Here is an 18,527-nt window from a genome sequence, read left to right on the forward strand (position 1 = left end):
AAAAAAGTTTTAAATTTTGGTTTCAATGGAAGTTTTGTTGTAAAAGATATGGGACGGAATTCCTGTAAAATTAAAATACAAATAATATGGCAATATCTTGGGAAATAAGAATAAAAATATAGATACGGAAATGAAATAAAGTAAGAAAAAAAAATATAATATATAGATTTTTATATAGGAAAACTTATCGAGACGAGGCGTGCAAGTGCACTGTCCTAAGAGAAGATTCGTCCGCTACTGCACAGGGTTGAATGACAAACTTCCCTCAAGATACAACAACTCTTCGAGCTCCGTCGTGCAACTAAGAAGCCCTATTGAACCTTAGTCACCCGTGCACTCAAAACGATATATACTTAAAATAGTTATATCATATAATATACATAAGATCAAGGACTTTAGGTGGATAGGATCATGTGTTATACCCTCGTTATCTGACAATCTAAATTCTCACACATGTGCATGTTTCATGTCTCACCATATGCCTTCCAACTCTAGTCATGCACCCTTATATAGGCCACACTTACCATGACCATCACTAGCCTCATTAACCATATATATAACGGTCAAATAATATTCATATATTTAAAACATAAAACCGTTAAACCATAAATAGAGAAATAAACACAAAATGAAAATAACCCCCGAAATAAATATTGAAATAAATAAAATACATTTTAATTTTAAACAAGGTTCTAAAAAACGGGTTGGGCGGCGCCTAGGCGCTAGGCGTCGCCATACCGTTTCGATTTTGGGCTGGGCGAAGTCACTAGGAGGTGGGCTTCTAGGCATGCTAGGCGGACACTCCTGGGCGTTTGGCGCTGAATTTTTTATTATTATTATTATTTTTTTCCGATTCATCTGGCCAGATTGATAACTCCCAAACTCAATAGTCTTCAGAGACTTCTCTCTGAACTGAAACCCAATCCTCGACAGAGCCCTTGATCAAAACTAACAACCCAACGCGCTCGGATGAGTCGGTGGTGGTGGAGTTTCGGCGATGAACCCGATAAGAGAGAAAGTCGGGGATTGAAATTTGAATCTTAAGACGGAATCTCTGATCAACAAAACTATCAATTGGTAGATGAATGAAGCTTTCCTGGATGAAGACAACGAAGATTTTGGTGTTTGATGATCAATTTTGGCGAGAGGAAGAACTGGGAGAGTGCAGAGAGAAAAATGGGAGAGTTGAGAGTTCACGAAGCATCTGGACTTCGTTTCTTGACTTTCTTCTAAGCACACAACTAGCAAATGACAATTATGCCCTAAGACTAATTAATATAATTACAAGATCTGAGAGTGGAGATTAAAGAGAAGTTTTAAATACACACCCCTAATTACTTAATACACACTCCTTACTCAATACACCTATCATTTAATTACTCATTCTAATATTTTACTAAATACACAACCCAAATTACCTAAAATATCCTTAACCTAAAAGACCATGAAATACACTATTATTTAACTACATTAAGGCTACTATTTAATTTGATTAGTATATATTAACATATTAGTATTTTATAATTGACCATATTAATTACTTGTGTTAGTTATTGAGAAATCCATAAGGAATTATTATTGTTCCCTTCAAATAGATGCTTAGAAATAGGTTTTGTATTATTTAAGTTCTCATCCACCAAACACCATATTGATCAAGTATAAAATTTTGAGTCGAACATTCAACCAAGAATGTATCAGTAGTTTCTCCACAATGGTGGAACTACGAAATTGTCATTGGATGGTCAAAGAAATTAACAATTACAAAGTCTTATACCTGTGATTTTTTATATTAGATAATAAATTGACTAATCATAACTTTTAGGAAAAAAAAAACTAAAAGTGGGAGTAAAGCGATTTGTTTTAAAAACATTTAATGCCATTGAATTTGAAATTCTAAATTATATGGTTTCTCACCCCATTTAATTACAATTTATTTAAGGAAAATTTAAATTAGATGGTTTTCTAACTTTATTCTTGTTTTAAATGAGGATGCATATATAGAAATTTATTGTGTTTATAATTATAGAATCATATAAGGAAAATATGATTATTATAAGGCCTGCTCACCTAAGGGACAGTTTTTAAGGGACTGTGAGGGACAAGTGAATCTGACGGCTGAAAATAAATGCACAGTTTTAAGTTGTTATAATTTTTGTTTTAATATTTAATATATGTGGTTGAGATGCATTTGTCCCTCACAGTCCCTTAAAACTGTCCCTTAGGTGATTATTATTATTTTTCTTCTAATATATAGATGTCTATTTTGGTCATTTAATCTACCTATAAAATCTTATTTAAAATATAAAATAATAGGGATGTGTATTAAGTAGTTGGGATGTGTATTTAAAATTTCTCAGATTAAAACCAAAAGAAACGGAAAAAAAAAAAGTTTTCAAAAGGGAAAAAATACACACACATTAACACATGCACTATATATAAAAATATATATATATATATATATATATAATAAAAATAAAAATAAAATAAAATAATAATAAAAAACGCCTAGTCTCCGCCTAGGCCTCTGGGCGCTAGGCCCCGAATTACCACCCGACTAGCGCCTAGTGTTTTTTAGAAACTTGATTTTAAATCATAAAATTTCCAACAAATTTCAGTGCTTCAGATTTATGAAAATTTCAGGTGGAGATAGAAATTTCGATATATTTTGGTTAATATTGGTATCACAAAACTAATTTTGAATGCATTTTTGATATCGCTCCAATATCGGTAAACTTAAATTATGAAAATTTCTTGAAATTTTCAAAGAAATTTAAACCCTTCTATTTTGTTAAGAGCATCCATTTGCTATTGAGATTCTTTTGGGGTTCAAGAATCTACATAAATACCTTACCCATTTCTTCAAACTACCTCATGAAATTTTCTTAAGTACCCGAGTGTTTGCCATACACTCATTTTGTTAAATATTTTGGACCATTGGATTAGTAATATATCCAATTATCCAAAATATTTAAAATTTGGTAACTTGTTTAGCCCTTAGCCAATTATTGTTTGAATAAAACTAGTTCGATAAATACACAGATGGAGAACGAGATAAAATTGTCTTAAAACCCTAGCGCCACCGCCTCCGGTGTGCGGCTATCATGGAGACTCTCAGCACCTCCGCTCTTTCTTTTGCCTCAGTGTACGTGTCTCATGGCTGATCGATTTCCTTCTCGACGTGAGGAGTAGCGTGGCTGGTGGTGGTTGATAGGGTTCTCTGGACCACGACCTCGCCGTGGACGGCTCCTTGATCGCTCTTTGCAACTGAGGGAGGAGATTTGCACTGTGGATCGAGTGGCATCATTGGTTGTGGATGGCGGAACTGGGCCATTGGTTCTCTGGTGGATTGTTGTGTTTCAGTCGACGTTGACGTCGCTGGTGTGGACAGAGATAGTGGCGGGCGTGGTTTTGGTGGAGATGTGTCTGGGCAGAGGCGGGTTTCTAGTTTGGTGGTGGCTCCGCCGCGAGCTTCACTGGGTTGGAATTGATTGGCTGCCAGAGATGCCAGAGTTGTAGAACTGGCTGGTGGGGGTGCCCAAAGATAGTTGGGTGTCCAGATCAAATCTGGTCAATTTGTGGGCTACCTTTGGGCCCAATTCAGGACCTATCTTTCGGCTTGGTTTCTCAAAGGGGTTGAATGGGCCTCTAACTGAGCCTTAAGTCATGAAGTTAGTTTCTGGACCAGAGTTTGGGCCTAGAATCCTTATAGTTGCCTAGATGCATGGCTTCTTTAGAATAATGTCTATGCTAATGAAGGTGTCTTTATGAGCCTCTGTAGAAGTACTTGGTTTCACCGTACCATAATTGCGTACTCAACGCGTGAAGTTAGGCAAAATAGATTGCCTACAAGGAGAGATTCTTTTGTTCGCATAGACTACTCTGAGCTATGATTGTTGAAACACAGTAGTCTTTATTGTACAATTCGTATCTATGAAACAGAGGCATACTACTGGTATGTACTCTTTACTTCAAAAAGAAAAAAAAAATTATTGTTTGATTATCAATTGAAAATTGACAATTACGTTTTTTTTTTTCTTTTTAAAAAAATTTTAGGCTTACCGAATTACTATTTGTTAAATATTCTTTATTACTCATTAATTTTATCATTAGCCAATTAATGTTTGATTAATACTTGATTATCAATTGAGAATTACACAATTGACAATTACATTTTTTCCTTATCAAAAACAAAAACCTTCTAACCTACGCTCATGGAATTAGTATTAGTTAGATAGTGTTTATTACTAATTAATTATATCATTAATAGTTTCCTTAACCAAATATAATTCTTTTTACATGCATTTTACGACAACCACAACAATTAATGTAAAAATAAATAATATTTGTTTTAGATGTAGTACCTACTTCATGTATAGCTTGTTATTACTGTTTTTTGAAGTAATTTACAAATGTTACCACAATGTGTTATCATATAGGTAAACCATTATCTTTTGACTAAAACCACATATGTCCTTATTGGTGGAATGAAGTTCTCCCTTACATAACTAAAGTAATATACTATGTAATTTCCATCGCCAAAGTCGTAATTACTTTTAATAGACGTAATTTACCCTAAACTACAACAATTGATATAAAAACGATAATCTTTGTTCTAATTGTAGTAATTACTTCATCTACAACCTATGTACTAGTTTATGGATAATTTAACATATGTGACAACCAATTTGTTTTCGAAGTGGTAAATCTTTATGTTTTTATCATTAATGAAATGATTACTTCAATGACCATGCATTTTACCACAATCCACGTCAATTGATGTAAAAATGGTAATTTTTGTTCTATTTGTAGTAATTACTCCACCTAAATTAATGTACTGGTTTATGGACAATTTAACAAGTGTGACAACAAATTTATTGTTAGAGTGGTAAATCTTGATGTTTTTATCATTAATGAAATGATTACTACCTTGACTACACATTTTTTCACAACCCTCAACAATTGATGTAAAAGTGGTAACTTTTGTTCTATTTGTAGTAATTACTTCAAAGACTATATCATTTACAAGATTATTAACCATTTTACAATTCCTATAACATTTGTGTTGTGAACATGGTAAAATTAATATAGACCAAAAGATATGTAAGTACTCAGTATTGTAAGGAGGTTCTCCATTTGATAATCAATGTACTCCATTTGATAAAAGTTGTCAAACTATGATATTTACACCTTTCATTACTCAATTACCATAACCACAACAAGTGTGGTCATAAGTCGTAATTTTAGTTCTACTAAATGTAATTTATTATTTTGACAATATTTGCTACGTGTTTCTGAACAATATTACATATCAAGATAGAATGTGTTGTTAATATGATAAATTTTATTTTTAAAAATGACGCATGTCAACATTTAAGTAGGTAACCTGTTAACCAGTTCAATAGGTTTGCACTACATTAATTTTTTTTTTTTTTTTTTAAAGTATGACATACATCAAAGGACCTTAGACAACCCCACTATCTCACACTACAACAAAAGTGGGCTTTAGCCACGTTTTGGTTTGGCACATTTTTTTTTTGGATAATAAAAGTTTAGGTAAGAGAGAGGCTTCTCTACACTACCAGGGCCAGGGCAAACCTACGACCTCAACCCAACAGGACTTACGAAACTGGCCAGTGTCCCAGCCTAACCCATTGGTATGGAATTATGTAGGACATTTTCTATATTGCCCACCAAATGAGAGATTGTTGGTAGCGGGGATCGAACTTGTTTGAGTTTACACTTCAAGTCTGCCCTTGCCAACTGCACCAACTCTCATTGGCGTTTGGCACATTTCTTTGTTGTGTGTGTATACAAAGTCTATGTAGTGATCCCACGATTGGCTTGAATATGTGGTGACACATAAAATCAATATAGTTCTCACATCCCAAAATTGTTGTGTCCCATGAGAAATTCTTGCATAGGGGTTGCCGCACCACATGGAGGTGCGGTCCTCCAATTAAAAGAAAGAAAATTTTCTCTCTTTTCTGAAACTGCCCATGATTTTTAATGTGAAATACCGAAAATACTCCCTTGCTTGAGCACTAATTGGGCCGCCGCACTGCCACATAGTGCGGGTGCCGTGCGGAAGTCTCTCTCGTGTCCCATTATAGTTGCTTTTGACTTTGTTTAAGTGGGTTTCTGATATATGACAGCCGCTTGCTTATTTGACTTACCCACAAATTTTTATTTTTACTCACAATTATCTACACTTTTATATGATATAATTATCCTTATCTAAATAGAAGTTGCAGCTTACAAGAACCTCTCTCCCTCTCTCTCACTGAATGATTTTTCCAGACTCATGAAGAGTTGTTTCTTTTTTATGTTAAACGTCAAGAGTTGATCATTTCTCTAACAAATTTTCTGTTCTTTTTTTTCTCTAGCAGAAAAACCAGCGAGCAGAGACTAATATAGATCATGATGCCAAATAGCTAATTTTCTGCGGGTAGGCAAAGTTTTCAATTTTTCACTTTGATTGTGATTTTTGGGAAAAGTTTTCAATTTGCCCCTTTGCTATTTCTTTCTTGTGATTAAATTGGGTGAGCCTTGATAACATCTGTTTAATTTGGGCTGCAGAAGTTTAGCTTTCAAGTGAAGATAGATAAGGAGACGGTAGTACCTTGAATTTACTTGTGCCAATCAACATCAGAGCTAATCCTTCATCGATTCTAGATCTACAAGTAAATGCATCATTTTGAATTCATATTACTTGCTAATCACTTATATTTGTTTGTTTTCTTGTATAAATGAAAGAAACACTCAACTCCTTCATGAACTCCTTGTAGGAATTGATGCAAGATCTGTACATATCTACTGGGAATAATCTCCTTGAAGAACCATGAAGAACAAATATAAATGGACATAATTAATTGTGGAGGAATTCAAATTATAAATACTTTCTTAAGAAGAAAAAAGAATACATAAATATTGAAAATAAATTTACGGTATCGAATACACGTGGCTTTTCTAGAGATAGCCACGCCTCCACAGGGCACTAACCCAAAAAACGTGATTGCAACGTGGCTATGGGCCTTGGACACCAACGTATGCGGCCTTTGGTCCAATTTAGCCATAGATGTTGTATGTGGCTATTACCCATAAATGTAGTAGTGTCATAATCACAGACACAGAGTACTGCTCATTAATCTCAAAGTAATCAGGCATGATGCTACCTTAAGGCCTCGTTTGGTTCGCGGAAAGGAAAGTAGTTCATTTGTCTTTCCCATGGGAAGGGAAATGAACTTTCCGAATAACTTTCCATTCCGATGTTTGGTAATGTAAGGAAAGTTATCCGGAAAGTTGTTAAAAATTATGTAATTAATGGAATAAAATAATATGTTGTGAGTAGTAAATGCAAGGAAAGAAGGGGGGAAAGTGATTCCTTTTGAGTATGGAAGGAACCATTCCCCCCCCCCCCTATTTTCCTTTGCTTCAGGAAAGTATTTCCTTTCCTTTTGCATCCCAAACACAGGAAAGGAAAGTTGCTTTCCGCGAACCAAACGAGGCCTAAATACCCATTTAAGCAACGTACAAGCCGATGATGGGATCTCTAAAGCTTTTACATGTCTAGCTAATTTTGACTGTATAATAACACATTATAACTATACTAAAACCCAACTCGCTAGAAGACAAACAAAATGAACAGTTACGTGACTATTCTACCCCTCTCTTGCCTGATGTTTTACGAAACTGTCCTTCCAGCTGTTCAATTTTTCTGGAACCGATTGGTTTCGGCCTGGTAGTCTGACACTGTGTCTTTGCTCCACAGACGTGTGTGACAGAGAGAGTGAGGGGCTACTTCTTTCATGCAGAAAGAGAGTGAGAGACACATAGCCAAGGGAGTAGAGGAAAAAGTTTCAATTTTCTTTCATATTGCAAGAACAACAACTTCCAATATGAAATTTTCCGTTCGATATCTCTGGTAATTCCCTTTGTGCTCGGTTCGATTATTCGCCTGAGTTCTGTTCTTGGTCCTCAACTTTTATTTTATTAGTTCTGATATTCACGATGTATCTCAATCTATTGGTTTCTGCAGTGGGAAAGGGTGAGTTTTTATTGGGATTTTCGATCAGCAAAGCATATGTTTCTCTCTGAATTTTGGTTTTTCAGTTTCTTTTTCCATCATTTTTTTTTTCTGGGTTTTGAAATTTGATGCTTGGTTGATTTGTGTAGTGGGAAAGATTGGGCTTTTATTGAAATTTTCATCAACAAGGAGTCTGCTATGTATTGTTGAAATTGAATAGGTCCTATGTATTTGTCTTTGCAACATTGTTTCAAGAACTACGTAAGTGGTGGAAGTGGAAATTGTTTGGTTTTTATTAATTACTATTCCTTATAAACTGATTAATATTAGGGTTTTAAAAATCTGATCTCAGGGTTTTAGGGTGTGCAAAATACATTTGTTTTTGATTCTTTGATTTTGTATAATCTCTAGGATGTCTTGGATGTTTGATATTACTTTTGGTTGTGTTTCAGTCAAAACTATGAATTCCAAGAAGTATTGTGTCGTCCGAACACGGGAGTTGTCTTGCCACTATTCACATGTAATGTTATAGGTGAATAGTAATCATTTTATGTATGGTATATGTGGATTGTGTTTTTGTGAGTGACATAGATTAATGTTATTTAATTTTTTGTTGTTATTTAGTTACAATGCAGGCGCAGAAAGAGGCTCCTCCAGACATGCAATGCATGGACACTTAGTTTCTCCTTCAGAGTGTAAAAACCAATGATAGTGCAACTCCAAAGGATATTACTCCAGAAGTGGTAGTTACATTACACAATATTGTGAATAATGATGTGTGTGGGTTCTTTATGTCAAATGCTATTCATTTGTGTTATTGGGGTTGTGTGGTGTTTGATAAAGAGGCAGGACATTTGGTTAAATACTTACAAATCTATAGATACTTCAGTTTTAATCAACAAAGAGTCAAGTTTTAATCTTTCCCTAAGACAGTTACCTCTTTTGTTTTTCAAGTGTTTGAAATTGTATTTGATAGTTTTGTTTGGATATAATCTGTTTTTCAGGAAGAACGTGAGTTCCTTATTCCGTCAACTATGGTATGATGGCATGAACCATCATGTAAGTTTCATATCGTTAGGTTTCATAATGTGAGTGTCTACATGCTTGCTTAAACATTAGAGTTTGTCGTTGTATATGCGTTGCTTTGTTTTTCTCTTCTTAGGCTTATTCATTTGACTTCCTCTGTCGAATACAAATAAGTTTGATAATGAATTAACCTCTTTCTATGTTGTTGAATGAAATGTTCAGATTCTGGGTTACCTCTGCACATACATTTCACAAGCATGTTACCAAAGCTCTATAAGGATGTTATAAATATAAGAACAGAAGTGTTTTTGCACTGACATTATCTGATATAACCAAGGGAAATTGTTCTGATTATGATCTTGATGGTAAACCAGGTTTTTACAATTGGAACGTGTGAAGATTCGATATTGTGATGGAGCTTCACCTGCTGGAGATGCAGTATATAAGAATTGCGTACTAATTTGCTCTTCAACCAATGTTTCCTTTATCTTTTACTGCATTCTTAATTTTCAATGTTTTATAGCAATGTTGCCCCAAAATGACAATGGATAGATCTTGAAATAACAGATCATTTCTTTGTATGTAGGTGTGAATGCGCGTGTGAAATGAATGACAGACATCGTTGCTCTATTTCAGAGGGTAAAAGCTTTGGGAAGCCATCATTCTTGATCTTCTACCCAAAGGTTTAGGAAAGGCGCATAAGGTAAAGCGATCTCTAATTTTGCTACGTATATATTGATCCTACATGCTACTATTCAGATGCTTATTATTCCATCTCTTTTCCAGGCTTAGTTATCAGGTTGCTCTGAACATGATGATTTATTTAAGTATGCAAATCAATTTAGTTAGACTGCAGGCTGACTTTCTTAACATATCAAGTGTTCCTACATATTAAGATTCTATGGACTGTTATATTTTCCTTTTTGGAATCTGTAATGTCATCTCAGACACCGGTTGACAAATTTTAAGCTTTCTTAATCACTATACCTTATACAGTATTTGTATTGTCGACCCAGAAAGGTTTAGGTGTGCAAGGGATACATCATTCGGAAGAGAAGGCATTTGAACTTCTGGAGCCAGTCACCAGTTTTCCTTTGGATTGTACGTACCAAACTACTTCTAAATTGCAATTTTACAAAGAATTAACTCAGTATTGCATGGAGTGTATAAGAGTTAGAGAAAGAGAGAGAGAGAAGAGAGAATCATGTTGTAGATGTTCAGTCCAGATTATTAAAAAAAAAAAAAAACACCTCATGTCCTTTTGATGTAGTCATCAGTTTTGAAGCATTCTTCAGTTTTGTTTTGGTGTTGTTTATTACTCGCATTTGTATTTTTTTTTTCAGTTGTAACTGCATATACATTATAATTAAGTTTTGTTTTGTCAATTTTATTTTTCTATTTTGAATTTTTGTTATGGTTTACTAATATTATCTTTAATTGTGTTTGGATAGGTGGGACAGTTTTGTTGAAGTTGATGAACTGTTGAATTTTCCGTAAAATCTTTATGAATGTTTATTTTAACAACTGTTGTTAACGAGTTGTGAATTGGATTTTTATACTAAATTTGTTTGGCATCATAAAAACTACTACAGTTTTCCTATTATGTAAAGCTGTTGTAATTTCTTTTCTATACTCTTTACTGATCAAGAGTTGTTAATATTGAAAGCAACTATATAATATTTCAAAGCTTGATATTACTTGACCATTAGATAATATTCATATACAATGGATATGGGTCACAATTGTGAAAGATAGCAACTTTATTTTGCACGACTTGATTACCTTTATCCCGCAGCGACGCGCGGGTTTGTTTACTAGTACAAAAGTATAAGCGCATCAAAGGTAACTTCTCGTCGAAAATCAAATTGTATAAGCGCGCTTGCTTCCTTAGTTACAACAAATTAAAAGGAGAAACTCTTGCATATATAATATCTACGTACCCTTATTTGTATGAAGTAATCTTAATGACCAAGCCAGGGAAAACATCATCAGGGTCATGAATGTGTGGATTCTCTTCAACAATGTAAGGATCTTCACATTTTTCACTAATCGTTTGCAGCGTCTCGCCTTCATGAACCACGTAAATTTCATCACACGGCTTGTTCAAACGACTCCTTTGGACTTGTAGCATTCTCGAATTGAATTCGCTTTCGCTTGATTGACAGCAGCTTAAAACCAGCATCAGGGCCAAGAACAAAGCACAATACCAAGAAATCTTCTCGGCCATTGCAGTTGTGGAAGCAGACACCATGTTGATCGATCTTTTCGGTCAACTTGAGGCTTTTTCGAGTCTGTGGTTGTGGGTTTGATTTTCTGTAAGGATTACTTATGTGGTATTTAAGAGAAGGTGTTGTTTTCATGGGTGGTTGGAGTGGGTGTTATTTTTGGTCGAATCGAGTTGATAGGGTTCTATCGATCTCATTGTGGTAGGTAATGTCAGCAGAAAATACTTGGAATAAGTAACCTAAACAAGATTAATTAAAGAAGAGGGAAATAGTTGGTTAAACTGCTTTATAAAATGGATTTGGTCTTGGGTTTTTGACACCTCTGTCTAATTCGTTATGTTTTTCTTTAGGCTTCTTAGAGCTGCCTTCCCTAGTTAAGGCTTTAAAGACTTGTTAACAGAAGGTGGTGTAGAGGGTTAAGTCAAAAGATATTATTGAACTCGTGTACTTTCTGGCGTTGAATAAGATTTTTGTTCGTCAAATAATTTCCGATAAAACTATAACATTATCCCTTGCCACCTGTTCTTGATAGATTAATAATTAGTTAAATAACGATCGAGTATGAAACTATGAATAGTTGGTTTCAAAAACTATTCATGCAAGACAAAAGAAGAAAAGAGAAATGGTTGGTTAAACTGCTTTATAAAATGTATTTGGTCTTCGGTTTTTGACACCTGTTTCTAATTTGTTTTGTTTTTCTTTAGCTTCTTAGAGCTTCCTTCCCTAGTTAAGGCTTTAAAGACTTATTAACAGAAGGTGGCGCAGAGGGTTTAGTCAAAAAATATTATTGAACTTTTGTACTTTCTTGAGTTGAATAAGATTTTTGTTCATCAAATAATTTCCGATAAAACTATAACATTTTTGTTCTTGATAGATTAATAATTAGCTAAATAACGATCGAGTATGAAACTATGAATAGGTGGTTTCAAAAATTATTCATGCAAGATAAAAAGAATGGCTGTTTGCTTTGGCAGCTCATACTTCTAATCATCTTTCTATCTGGTTCTTTTGTTACTCTTTTTGGTCTCCAGCGTTTCAATTAGATCAGCTGGGAGAGGGTGTTTGTAGAGATTTTGTTTTTTAATTGTTGTTCATTTTTTATGTTATAAAAAAAAAATATATTCATGCAAGACAAAAGAATGGCTGTTATTTCAAACTGTCAATGGAAATGGTACGTCTACATCATATATGACGGTAGTTGAGCAAATAATCCCTAGTCAGCTGTTGACCAGGGGGAACATCTCTGTATTCAAGGGTCATGTACGTGATGTGAAGACCTCCATAAACTAAAATACTTGAACACGACTTCATATAATGATTAAGATCGAACCCAAGAATCACATGCATGTGAAGTAATTGGTCTTTTTTTTTTTTCCCTTCAACTTGATCCACACGTCAATTAGTCAAATCATCATCTTTCTTTGATCATTATCTTTAATTATGCATCATTTGCATTTAGTTCTGTTTCTTTTATATCATTATGGCTAACTTAAATATAATTTTGACGTGGTTCAATAATTTGTATTGAGAAATTCTACAATATGTTATGTTGAGAATGTGATATTTACATCGAGAAATGAAGACCATATAAATGTGTTTATAAGAATTTGGGTCTTTCTTTAACTATTGCTAACTGGTATCAGTCGTGAAGTTCATATTATTTTATCATAGTATCAAGAAGCCACACAGACTCCACATCACCCAATATAAGCTGTCTATATCTATAGCTTGATAATTTCCCACACATGCGAAGGCCGATTTAGGCTCTCAAACACCAATTGATTTTAGTAGTGTAAATGCTTTGCAGCCACACATGTTTCACGTCACCTAATATAAGTTGTCCACGTATATAGCTTGAAAATTCGGAGAACAAATTTTTTTAAAAAAATTTCATACGTACATGAATAATTCGCTAATTAACTAAAGTCAGTCGGTAGTATTATAAAATGGGCAGCCTCATCAACTTAAAACATGCAATCACGTCTTTCTTGTTTGTTGGTCTGTGTATTGAATCACATGTCGAACTCTTTCAGTTTTCGATCCACTTGTACGTCAACTTGAACCGGTTTTGTCAACACCAAAGAAAAATGATCAAACTGGCCGAGTGCAAACCAAGCCAGTGCATGTTGTATGCAAGAATTTTTTATCCCATATCTCTTGAAAATGCACTGGTCCAGCTGTGAAGCTCGTCACTCTTCCGCAGTGGTTATCATAATGAAAAACGAAGGGTATATAACGGTGACGAACTACATTAGCAGTGTGTGCTTTACGTGCCAATAAAAAAAAAAGCTTGGATTATCAAGTTTCTTGGAATGTGAAGTCGCCCTAGTTAAGGATATCCACTCTTTATAAAAAGAGCAACTGTTAAGAGGGATCAGATTTATTATTACATAATATAAGGGAAATTAAAATACTAATCACATCAATTAGTTGATCACAGCAATCAATACATGCAAAACGAACAACTAGCTAGCTATTCAATGTGCGCACAGAAAGTTTTCGGGTACCACAGTGAGACGGATATCCCTACGCTAGCAAAAACCATATGCATGGGTTTCCAGGGTGAGGTAGGAATCATTGATTTTGGTAGAGCTTCTTAAGTGTAGCTTTGAGGTTTGAATACACAGAAAACCATCCTTGTTGTGTAGGGTGAGCATAGTCCCAAAAGAATGCAGCAGCTTCACTCTCGCAAATGGTATACGTATCTTCCCCCGGAATATCACTCATAGTGCCACACCCATATGGATATCCGGGTGTTACACTAGCACAACATGGCTTTAATCTGTCCTTAAACTTTATGCTTCCTGTCCAGGCACAAGATTCATATACTTCAAGCATGACTACACAATTAATCTTAGCTGTAATTAGAATAAATGACATTCAATGTTACATTACCTTTGTTTTTGAATGCGGACATGAAGGACGTATAAAGATCAAGAATGACAAAGGACGAACTCTTGGTTTGGTTGTTCAACTTGGCCACGGCTTCCTGCAAGAGGAGGTTGTGAGACCTGGAAAGTGAGTTCCGGGTTTCATTGCACTTTTTGTATGAGAATACGGCCGTACCAGTAGGGCGACATCCCATAGGTTCCAGGGCAGTCACGAGTATTTTCTTCACTCCCAAGTCATGGATACGTTTTAAACTAGTAGTTACGTGATTTACTATTGATGTGCTAAAGGATTTCCAACTCTGTAATGGATGGGCCTGAAAGACAGAAGGAGTTCACTGATGAAACATGTGTATATAAAATTCAGGTTTGAGTTTAAGATAGGGCATGTGTAAAGTTTTGAGCAGTTTTGGTTTAGGTCATCTCTGAAAAATCATCAATTCAAACAGCTAAATTGGACATCGTTAAGTTATCTAGGTGCTGGAATCAAACATATCTTAAAATATAATGATAATCAAAATAACTAGATGTTTTCCAGTTTTGCTGATTCTTGCTGTACAAGTAATAATGTTTCAGTCAAGACTTGAGCAATGAATAACTCAGATAGTTAATTAAAACACTTGGCAAGAAGGACCTCACCGGAGTCTGACCCTCCATGCTGAAAATGTAAGACTCATAGTCATCACCGGAAACGGTAACCAGGGCCACAGAGGAGTGGAGGTCTGTGGTGTTGTATACAGAACTTGCTCCCTCGATAATCCGCTGAAAGTAGTCTATTTGGGTGGTCAAGTTTGGGTAAAAGTATGAGAGACTGGTCACACCTGTGTCTGCATATGCGAAATTCATCCCGTATTTCAAATAATCGCCTGCAACTTTATTTTTTAATTTGTATGAGATCGGAGACTTCACTCCTATGAACTTGGCTGCAAAACAGACATGTACAGACAAAAACATTCACATGGTTAAAGGACACAAACATATGTGAATTGTGTGCTTTAATTTACATTGTTGATAATTTGATATATAACTATTGAATCCCAAAAACCTAACTGCTCCTTGTTGTTAACATATTAGACAATCAATTAGATCCCAAATAAAGCAAATTACCAATGAAATCAGTGAGGACACGACCATCGGAGTAACGGCCAGTTGCTTTTCCTGGAAAGGTCTTTCCATAAGGATAATTCCAAGGGATGTTCAAAAAGTCATTGTCATTGTTGCCTGTGGCAGCAAAGGAGTCTCCGAAAACAAATAGCTTTGTTGGTCGCCAATTGCTCTGGACAGTTGCTGAAACTAGCTGCCGCGCCCCTCCTTCTCCTACACAAAGCATCAAGTTAAAGATAATCAGCAAAAGCTTATCTGGGATTTATGAGAGAGACATACTGCAGAGGTAGAGAATTTGGACCTGAAATGAAACAAAAGATCAGAAAGAGAGGAAGGAAGAGCCTTTGAGCTGACTTAGCTAGTTCCATGGTACAGAGACTACAGACCTTTAGATGATGAAAGAAGATGCGAACTGTATAGTGTTTAAGAAATGTAAGAAAGAGTAATTATATGACATACTATCTTTCTTCGATCGTTTCTTTCGGTGATTAATTAGTGACGTGAAGGTCTTGGTTGGCTTTCGCTTTCCACTTCAAACGTATAAATGCAAGGTCAACTTCCGATCCCAAGGTCAATCTTTACAAGTCGAGTATAGATTAAGATTACTAACAAAAAGTGTAGAGAGTGGTTTGACCCATAACATTCACTGATCGGCAAGTGATGAGTTGGGAACTTATGATAATGTTTACAGCATCAGACATCGATGTGGAAGCAATGGAAGCAATGGCAGCAACATTGGAGGCTATCCAACCTTGTGTCTCTCAAGTTATGAATGAGCAATTATGTGTTTAATATTCTCAGGATGAAGTTATAGGTGTGCCTTATTTCAAATATACCCTACTAAATCCCCAAGGCCTACGGGGATGCCCCCATTATTTTTCCAACACTACTGGGAATTGATTGGGGATGAGGTAACTGAGGCAGTTCAGAGTTTTCTTCATTCAGGTCAGCATCTACGACAAATTAATTTCACACATATTTGTCTTATCCCAAAGGTGAATAATCCGGAGCATATGTCAGATTTAAGGCCTATAGCGTTGTGCAATGTGATCTACAAGATTTGTTCGAAAGTTATAGCCAACAGGCTGAAATTGACTTTACCGGAGTTGATTTCACCATATCAGAGTGCTTTTGTTCCTGAAAGGTTGATTACTGATAACATTCTTGTGGCTAATGAGCTTGCTCACTTTGTCCATAATAAAAGGGAGGGTGGTGACGGTTACATGGCTCTAAAATTGGACTTGAGCAAAGCTTATGATAGGATGGAATGGACTTTCCTTCAAAAAGTTATGGAGAGGTTTGGTTTTGCTTCTATTTGGATAGAGATGGTGATGCAATGTGTTTGCTCTGTCAGATGCTCATTCTTGGTGAGAGGTAAGCCTCGTGGCCATGTGACTCCAAGTAGGGGATTAAGGCAAGGTGACCCTTTGTCTCCATACCTATTATTTGCCGACGACAGCATGCTTTATGCTAAAGCTTCACTGTAGGATTGTTATCAAATACATGATGTTATTGAAACATATGGCAGGGCCTCAGGTCAGTTGGTTAACTTTGATAAAAGCTCTGTTGTATTTAGCAAAAATATTTTTGATAATATGAAGGAGGAGGTGTTTTGTTTGTTGGGAGTTGAGGTTATTGAGTCCCATGAAAAATCTCCCAACCTATGTAGGGAGGAAGATGACAGCTACGTTTCAATATATCAAAGAAAATTTGGCTAAGAAGGTTTCTAATTGGCAAGGTAAGTTGTTGAGTGGTGCAGGAAGAGACATTCTTATCAGAGTAGTGGAGCAAGCTCTTCCTACTTTTTTTTTTTTAATCGATAAGGGATTAAGCGATATTAGTTCCTCCGAGGTAGACGATGTATGGAACAAGTCTCACCCTCAATCCCAAAGGAGAGGTGCCTACCACACTCTGGGAACCCACCGTCTGTCCCCTTATCATAAAATTTTATTAATGAAAAAGCTAAAATTACAAAAACATGGGACAAAAATGTACCCCCCAGTCTAATGCAGAAAAATGAAAAATGGAAAAACTGAATTCCATCTGCTACTCTAAAAAGGTTACAACATAACCATAAACATGTGGTGCTGTAGTAAATCCTTGCTTCAATGGAACCATGAGCCCACCAACTTTTAGGTATCACGCTGATAGGGGAAACCCAAGTCATCCATTCGAAGAAAAAAAAAAAGAGCAAGCGGTGGAACCTCATACCATACCAACGAAGAAGAAGCCAAACCCAAGTTCGCCAATCTGTCTGCAACAGTATTCCCTTCACGAAGAACATGAAAGCAATAAAAGGACATTGATCGGATGCGTGATAAGCAATTTAACCATGCAATACGAAGAGGCCATGGTGGAGAGAAGGAAGAAGAGGCAATGCATGCAAGAACAGTAGTTGAATCACTCTCAAGCCAAATATAGCGCCAACCAAACTTAAAAGCATAGTCAATCCCAAGAATAACTCCCATTAATTCGGCGAAGAAGGCAGTTTGGTTACCTAGCCCACGACAGAAACCACCAATGTAATGACCATTACTATCTCTAAACACACCACCACAAGCTACAGGCCCAGGATTACCCTTAGCCAAGCCATCAATATTAAGTTTAACTCATGGAGAGATTGGGCCGGGGATGTCATAGAACCAATCTTGAAGCAATGTGAGACCTTGAGGTAGGCTGAATACCCAACCCAATCAATAAATTATTATCTAAAATACCACTTGAGTGACCGGGCATGTGGGGAGCAGCGAAACGAAGACAAGCTTTAGTGGACAGGAAAACTCTCATAAGAGAAGGAGGTTTATCATCAAAGCGTAGCCTATTGCGTGTCTTCCTTATAGCCATTAAAACATAAAGACAACCACCAATCCAAAGATTTTTCAGTTGAGGAGAAAAAGGCTTACATGTGATTGAGTTTAGAAAATCACCAATAGAACCATTAGAAGGCAATGAAGTCCCAAAGCAACATGCCAACCATTGCCAAACATGTTGAGCAAAGGTGCATGAGACAAATAAGTGATCTGAGTCCTCCAAATAGCCAAAATAACAGAGCTGACAAACAGAGACCATAGGAATGCCACGTCTTTGAAGTTGATCATCAGTTTACAACTTATTATGCAAGAGACGCCACGCTAGCATAGAGTAACGTGGGGGAATGAAATGCCACCATATCTTTGTTGCCCAATCAGCCGATGCTAGGCGCTGGCGAATAAGCTCATAACCCTCTGAAAAAGAAAAATGCCCAGAGCTAGAAGTTTCCCA

The 18,527-nt window shown here is 35.9% G+C and overlaps 2 protein-coding genes and 1 long non-coding RNA gene across 3 annotated transcripts; 1 reads left to right on the forward strand and 2 right to left on the reverse strand.

The window, feature by feature from the left end:
• Positions 1-8,973: 8,973 nt before the first annotated feature.
• On the forward strand, positions 8,974-9,791 carry LOC133720565 (uncharacterized). Its single transcript, XR_009851925.1, has 3 exons — positions 8,974-9,082; positions 9,424-9,502; positions 9,636-9,791. It is a non-coding gene; the product is annotated as an uncharacterized LOC133720565 (long non-coding RNA).
• Positions 9,792-10,757: 966 nt separating this feature from the next.
• On the reverse strand, positions 10,758-11,445 carry LOC133719772 (uncharacterized). The gene has a single exon (XM_062145943.1). The coding sequence runs from the start codon at positions 11,298-11,300 to the stop codon at positions 10,992-10,994; it is 309 nt and encodes a 102-aa protein (XP_062001927.1). The 5' UTR covers positions 11,301-11,445; the 3' UTR covers positions 10,758-10,991.
• A 2,136-nt stretch (positions 11,446-13,581) lies between these two features.
• On the reverse strand, positions 13,582-15,834 carry LOC133722476 (GDSL esterase/lipase At5g03610-like). Its single transcript, XM_062149367.1, has 5 exons — positions 15,568-15,834; positions 15,270-15,479; positions 14,802-15,085; positions 14,170-14,479; positions 13,582-14,078 (listed from the first exon to the last, which is right to left on the reverse strand). The coding sequence occupies exons 1-5, from the start codon at positions 15,632-15,634 to the stop codon at positions 13,849-13,851; spliced, it is 1,101 nt and encodes a 366-aa protein (XP_062005351.1). The 5' UTR covers positions 15,635-15,834; the 3' UTR covers positions 13,582-13,848.
• Between the last annotated feature and the right edge of the window lie 2,693 nt (positions 15,835-18,527).

Source organism: Rosa rugosa, chromosome 7 (genome assembly GCF_958449725.1).
Source record: "Rosa rugosa chromosome 7, drRosRugo1.1, whole genome shotgun sequence".
Classification (NCBI taxonomy): Eukaryota; Viridiplantae; Streptophyta; class Magnoliopsida; order Rosales; family Rosaceae; genus Rosa; species Rosa rugosa.